The sequence below is a fragment of the Pteropus vampyrus genome, unplaced genomic scaffold (genome assembly GCF_000151845.1).
Source record: "Pteropus vampyrus isolate Shadow unplaced genomic scaffold, Pvam_2.0 Scaffold251, whole genome shotgun sequence".
NCBI lineage: Eukaryota > Metazoa > Chordata > Mammalia > Chiroptera > Pteropodidae > Pteropus > Pteropus vampyrus.
In genome coordinates, this window is record NW_011889032.1 from 1,243,406 (window position 1) to 1,250,684 (window position 7,279).

General features: G+C 37.0%; 1 protein-coding gene across 2 annotated transcripts in view; it reads right to left on the reverse strand.

Annotated features, from left to right (window-relative positions):
- The window catches only part of GRK3 (G protein-coupled receptor kinase 3), a 101,582-nt gene that overhangs the window by 29,394 nt on the left and 64,909 nt on the right, over positions 1-7,279 (reverse strand). For both annotated transcript variants that reach the window (XM_023520178.1, XM_023520177.1), the window contains 2 exons: positions 4,689-4,767; positions 2,444-2,574 (listed from right to left, as the gene is read on the reverse strand). In XM_023520178.1, coding sequence (XP_023375946.1) covers positions 2,444-2,574; positions 4,689-4,767 — 210 coding nt within the window. The remainder of the gene's footprint in view (positions 1-2,443; positions 2,575-4,688; positions 4,768-7,279) is intronic.

The following is a 7,279-nucleotide window of genomic DNA, read 5'->3' on the forward strand; positions in this document are numbered from 1 at the left end:
CTCAAAATGTCACAGGGACTTTGAGAACTGCTACAACCATAGGCACTTGATATCTTATTATTTTCTCATAGTTTCTTCCTAAACATGAATTCTAGCTTTATATCATCACAACCAAGTAAGGCACGATACAGAGAATAACAGTTTTCATGTAACTTCAGCAGGAAAGTGGTAATGATAGAAGCGAAGGACTCAACTCCTTAAAAATAAAACACAGGGCAGGTAACAGGGGAGGGCCGTGACTACAATTTGTCAGAGTTAAAAAGCATCTTTCTCTCACTGCATTCGAGCCCGAATAGCGTGTCCCTCGACAAAGGGAGTGAGTCCACTGGCTTTGTGGCTTCTGTGAACCGTAAGGACTTCTGAGAATGAGGACTGGAACAGAAAGGAATCTTGCAAGAATGTACCAACATTTACCTAAGAAATCAAAATATTCCACAGTGCCATACCAGTCCCGATCAATGTCATTTCTGTTTACTGGTACATAATCAACATAGGGCCCTACCAAATGACCAAATATGATTTTGACCACAACTCTGATGAAATGTACCCATTAAGATTAGATTTAGTCAGCATAATCATGGAAAACAAAGCTCCTCTCCCTAATATACATTGAATTACAGTCATTTTAATATTTTTCTGCTGGAGATCAACTATTGTTTTGCTTGAAATAAAAATGGCATGCTATTATAAAACTGAAACATGAATAAACATGAGTGATTAGAATTAAGTTGGAATGGAAATTAAATAATACCAGTGCCTACTAAATAGCTTAGAAGACAAAACTACAGCATAAAGACGATTAGAAACTGGTTATAGATTTAAATTAAAGTCTATTATAATAGCACTTCATGGGCCTTCAGCATCTATATTATTCTTTTGCAAAACTCACATGAGGAAATAAAATGTCATGTGTCAACCAGTGTCTAATTATTTCTAATTCAATGAAAATACATTTTTCCTCTTTATGATCATATGAAAATTGAGGGAATAATTCTTTACCCTTGAAAAAAAGCTTTAAAATTTACAAAGTATTTTGTGAAAAAAATTACATGCTCAAAAGTAAAATATTTTAGATTCTTAGAAGGTAACCTTCAAAAGCGAATCAGGACTTATTCGCTCCTTGGAGAAAAGAACGTAATCTGTATATTTCAGCTGGTTTCCTTGGGTTCATTCAAGAAGGAATTTGAGATAGGAGACAAACACATTCTCTTAAGAGTCTTCTCATGCTACTGAGACATTGTCGGTTCTATCATTTTTCTTTTCATTATTATTTACCTATTTATATATTTGCATCATCATTTCTATAATTTATCATTGTCCCTTTTACCCCTATCCCCATCTTCAAACTGTTGGCTAGATCGGTGTCACCAAGCCGTACTGAGCAAACTCCAAACTCCTTCATTAATGCAGAACCCGGGACTAATCATCATGGTCTGGAACGGGAAAACTCAGAACTGACTTATTGTTTCAAGTCCAGTGAGATTTTATTTATTCACTTACTTATTTAATCCCCCCCCTCTTCCCTTTGGCAACCATCAAGTTGTTCTCTGTACTCATCTATGGGTCTGTTTCTGTTTTGTTTTGTTTATTCACTTGGGTTTTTTTTTAGATTCCACACATAAGTGAAATCCTACTGTATTTGTCTTTCTCTGTCTGGTTATTTCACTTAGCATAATACCCTCTAGGTCCATCAATGTTGTTGCAAACGGCCAGATTTTATTCTTTTTTTAAATCTGTTTTTTATTTACTATTTATTTTTTATTTACTTGCTTCCAAAGTCCAGTGAGATTTTAAAGAGAGTAACAGGAGCCCAAGCACAGTAGTCCGAGGTTCTGTCGTTCGGGGATCTAAAAATATTTCTGTGATTTTTAAGGTGATCGTGGAACAACATAAAGCTCGGATGGTGGCCTCTGGGGGACGCTCTGCAGGCTGATCGGCAACTCAACCCAGACGTAATCGGCCATGCCCCAGATGAGCTACGACTCAGCCGTTCTGTGTCCTGGTTCACCAGTGAGTAAGCCCTATGAGACACATGTTCTTTGATTGTTATCTCTGTATATCTCCAAGTCTAATACAGAGCCATGACCAAATCGGTCGCGTGGTGAACGGTAACTGAGTTACAATTAGTTGTAAAATAGGCAACACCAAAAACCTCCTACTCTGCTTTTCATGAATTAATCGATTAAAAATTTTTAATCAGTGCGTGTGCTGCACCAGGCACTGCAGCAGGCACCCAAGTGACACTGACAAGGACGGACATGAGTTCCTAGCACAGAGTTTAGAGTCTAGAAGAGACTGCCATCACATAGATGACAACTTCATCAGGCCTGAGGTGAGGAAAATGACAGGTATGATGAAAGAGAAAGGAACGCGTCTGGAGGGCCATGACCACACCACCTACTGCGCAGGTGCAGTAAACACCGAGTCTGTCAAACAGCCTTACCTTCAAATCTCTGTAAACAACAAACCGACTGTGCATGTGTTCCAGCCCCAGGATTATTTCGGTGGCGTAGAACCGCATCTCCTTCTCAGAAAACACCCCATGTTGTGAAAGATGATAGTGCAAATCACCCCCTGGAATCGGAGATGCAGAATTTAAAGGAAACAAAAATTACTGTCATCCTAAATTTTAGAATATAGTAGAAAAATGTAAACTATGCTTCTGCTTCGTGTATATGCCTATCTTTGATTTCTTCAGTTTGACAAAACATTTTAAAAATTAAAGAGAAAATTTAAACGCTGAGAAGGCTTAAATGCAGTGATGGCAGGGACAATATAAGACAAAATTTTCAAGTTGGTAGCACAGCTCCCAGATACACCATCACAAGGCGGGATTGGCTAATCTGCTTGATTACTTAAATCCTGTCTAATAACTGAATCAATTCTATGTAGAGATCCAGTAGATGGCTTAGCAACTAACTCTGTGGACAATAAAGAGATAAATAAGCTGGTCAGATAGATATTTGATAAAGCAAATACAGTAAAAAATTTTTATACTTTTTCTATTATGATTGATGTATATTATTAGTTTCAAGTGTACATATAGTGATTAGACATTTATATAACAAACTGATCACCCTGATAAGTCTAGTACTGATCTAGCACCATACACAGTTATTACAATATTACTGACTGTATTCTCTATGCTGTTTTACACCCCCGTGATGATTTTCCAAACTTCAGATTTGTACATCTTGACCTGGTAGTGGTTAAGAGAATATCTTCATGCTCTTGACCTCGATCCTTTCACCTAGCCCCCAACCTCTCTCCCATCTGGCAGCCATCAGTTTGTTCTCTGTATATATGAGTTTGTTTCTGTTTTGTTTGTTCACTTATTTTGTTTTTTTAGAATCCATATATAAGTAAAATCATACAGTATTTGTCTTTCTTTGTCTTATTTCACTTAGCATAATACCTTCTAGGTCCATCTATATTGTTATAAATGGTAAGATTTCATTCTTTCTTACAGCTGAGTAACATTCCATTGTATATATGTACCATTCACCTAATGGATCCTTATCCATTCATCTATCAATGGACACTTAGGTTGCTTCCATATCTTGACTTATTAGAAATACATAAGGTAAAATTTTAACTGGTAAAATTCAGGTAGTAGGTATTTGGGTGTCCCCAGAAAATTCTTTCAACTTTGCTATATGTTTGAAATTTTTCATAACAAAATGTTGGAAAAAGCAAAATAATCACATGTTCTAAAAGATGCCACCAACAAGGTCAAGGAATGTTTTTATAAAACTATAAGGAAAAGCTTCTATTGATCTATAGAAGTTACTGTGTGTCCAACTTTATTGCCTTGGCTTTTACAAGCATCTTCCCTTTCCCACACATGTGTTCCTGATAACCACTACCAGGTCAAGATGTAAGAGATCCCCAGCATCCCAGAAGGCCCTCCCATGCCGTTCCTAGCTCCTGGTTGGGCAAAGGGGACTCTGTTCTGACCTCTCTCACCATTGATTAGTTTTGCCTGTTCTGACGATCACATAAACAGAATTGTATAGGATATATGCTGCTGTGTCTCGCTTCTTCTGCTCATTATTATGCCTGTGAAATTCCTTCAAGTTGTTGGACAGATCTGGTCTTAAATCAAACTCTCAAAACATAATAAAATTTCCAAGAACTTAAACTTTTTTTCTAGCTAAAACTTTTTCAGTATTCTCAGAGTCATCATAGTTTAAAAGATCAGGTACAGTAGATCTGGGCTAAAGGTACAGAAAATTGGGCTAAAATCTTCCGAGTTAGTTTATAAATACATTTCTATCTTTAAGCTATATTCTCTCTCTCTTTTTTTTTTTTTTTTTTTTTTTAACATTTTAAGCTATATTCTTATGAGACATTTCATTCCTAAAAGTTGAGGGTCAGGAAACAAGCTAATTAAAGATCTAGGCCAGCTGCATTCCAGAAAATCAAGTTTCACTCTTAAGTATTTTTGAAGATCTTTTCTAGAAAATGCAACTTCCTGGGGAAGGACTGGGAGGGCCAGAGGAAACCACAGTCAACATTTTAAATGAATTTTAACTAAAACTTGAAGAATAAAAGGTTTCCTTAAGCTTCCGGGGGAAACTAATTATCTGAAAGACTCAAACTGCCTGCCAGCCTAGATCAATGCATGATAAGATTTAACACCATGGCACGGTTTTTCAGTGTAGTCAGGCTTCCCAGGTTTTGCTTACCATTCATCAGATCCAAAATGAAGCAGAGTTTATCTGGAGTATGAAAGGCATAGGTCATACAGACAATGAAAGGACAATCCTAGAGTGAAAAAAAAAAAAAAAGAAAGAAAACATTTATAAGAAAAGCAAAAGCTTTCCTGGAAAGCATATCTACTTCTACTACCAAACATCAGCTATAGATTTTTAAATCCATGCCCTGTGCATTGAGCACAGACGCCTACGTGGTAATTCTAACAGTCACACTAAAACAGATCTGGTTACATGATAAAATGTATAGAGACACAACATTACGAATCAGAGCAGATGAACTCAAAGGTCCTCTCTCACTCAGATTCAATCATGGCTCTTCTATCAACATCTTTTTCAAAAGACTCAGATTCTACATAAAAATGTTACTGTCTTACTAGTCCTTTTGATAGTCTACATTTTGGTTCTGGCAGGTCAAATATCCATTTCAATCTCTGATTCTGAAGTTGGAAGAACCAAGGTGGGGAGGAGGGCTGGGGGGATAAATGTTATCTGTATTATTGCCGTGAAACAGTGGGAATAAAAGTGGCATTAAATTAGTTTTTGAAAGTGGAAAAATACACCAGAGTCAAGGTCTGAATAACTCAGTTGTAATGATGTCAATTTCCCCCACATTAATCTATAGAGTCCATGTAATAATCTTGATTAAAATGAAAATTGACAAGCAGATTCTAAATTTATATGGAAACACAGACAGCCAAAGAAGTTCAAATGCCCTTGAAAAATATTGAAGCTAGAAAACTCAGAGTGCCAGATATCAAGACTTATTATAAAGCAACAGTAATTCAGACAGTGTGGTATTAACCCAAGGACAGCCAATGGAACAGGACGGAGAATTCTGAAATAGACCCACACATAAACGGACAATTGATTTGCGATGAGTGACACAAAAGGGGAGGGAGAAAGGCTGGCTGTCAAGTCAGTGGTGCTGGAGCAACTGGATAGCTTACCATAAAATATGAGCATTCTCCCTACCTCACACCACACACTAAAGTCCACTCCAGGTAGATATTGATCTAAAGGTAAAACAATAAAGCTTCTAGAAGAAAACAAAAGAGAATATCTTCATGATCTTAAGGTAAGCAAAAGTTTCTTCAACAGGCCACAAAAAGCACTAACAATAAAAACATTGATAAACTGGACTAAAATAAAACTAAGAACTTCTGTTCCTTAGAAGGCAAGCAGCAGAATGGAAAAAGATATTTGCAATAATAAACACACAAAGGACTCTTAGTTAAAATATATAAAGAACTCTTATAAATCAACAAAGAAAAAGGCAAGCAACTCAACAGAAAAATAGCATATCATAATAACAATAATTAAATGGGCATTTCACATAAGAAAGAGACTATTGAATGGCCCAAGAGGCTATCTCAAATGGCCAAAAGCCTATGGACAGATACTGGACCTCAGCTGTCCCCAAAGAAATGCAAATTCAAAATCACAACATGCTATCTCTCACACTCACGAGAACTGGCTAAAATTAAAAATACTGACAATACCAAGTGTTGGAAAGGTATGGAGTAAATGTGGCTTCCATACGTGGCTGCTGGGAATGTACTGTGGTACGACCACTTTCACAAGCTCTTGGGTGGTTATCCACTAGACTGAGCACCGCCTGCAAACTCTGTGACATAGCATCTCCACTTCGGGGTATACGCCTCACAGGCATCTGTACTTATGTGCACCCTGAGGACTGCATAAGAATGTTCCTCACAGCACTATTCAGAATTGCCCAAACCAGGAAATAACCCAAATGTCTACCAACAGTAGAATGGATACCTAAATTGCAGTATATTCATGTAATGGAATACTTGAAAACAAGAGCCAACGAATTTTTTTCACAAAGAGCTAGATAGTAAACAACTTAGGCTTTGCAAACCCTATACAGTCTCTGCCATATATTCTTTGCTTATCTGCTTTACAATCCTTTAAAAATGTCAAAGCCACTTTTAATTCCTGGGCTGTACCAAAAAAAGGCCACAAGCCAGATTTGGTCCACAGGCTATATATAGGTCACCGAACCCTGAATTTAGCTATAGAGTACACTATGGCCGTGTGCAATGATACAGATGAATCTCACAGGCAACACTGAGTGAGAGGAGCCAGACACAAAAGAATACATTTATAAAAAAGTTCAAACACAGGCAAAGCTAAATTATGGTGTTAGAAATCTGAGTAGTGGTTAGCCTGGGCGTGGAGTAAGTGACTGAAAGGGGCACAAAGAGGCTTCTGGAATACTGGTAACTTTCTATCTTGTGATCTGAGTGCGAGGTACACGCATGTGTTCCCTGTGAAAATTCATCTGTGCTGTTCTAGATCTATAACTAGGTCTCTTTAGATTCTTTATATACAGTGCATACTTACCACCTAACTTATTCAAACAAAACATGGCACAGAATATATATATCCACTTTCTTAATAGAAAAAAGAATTATTAAATTCAAGTTTTAAAAGAATAGTCTGAAACAGATTTTGCACCACTGGAACCTCTGTATTAAGGGCATCCACATAAATTTGAGTTAACACATTCCTATACACTAAAGATTTATGAACTTGAACCC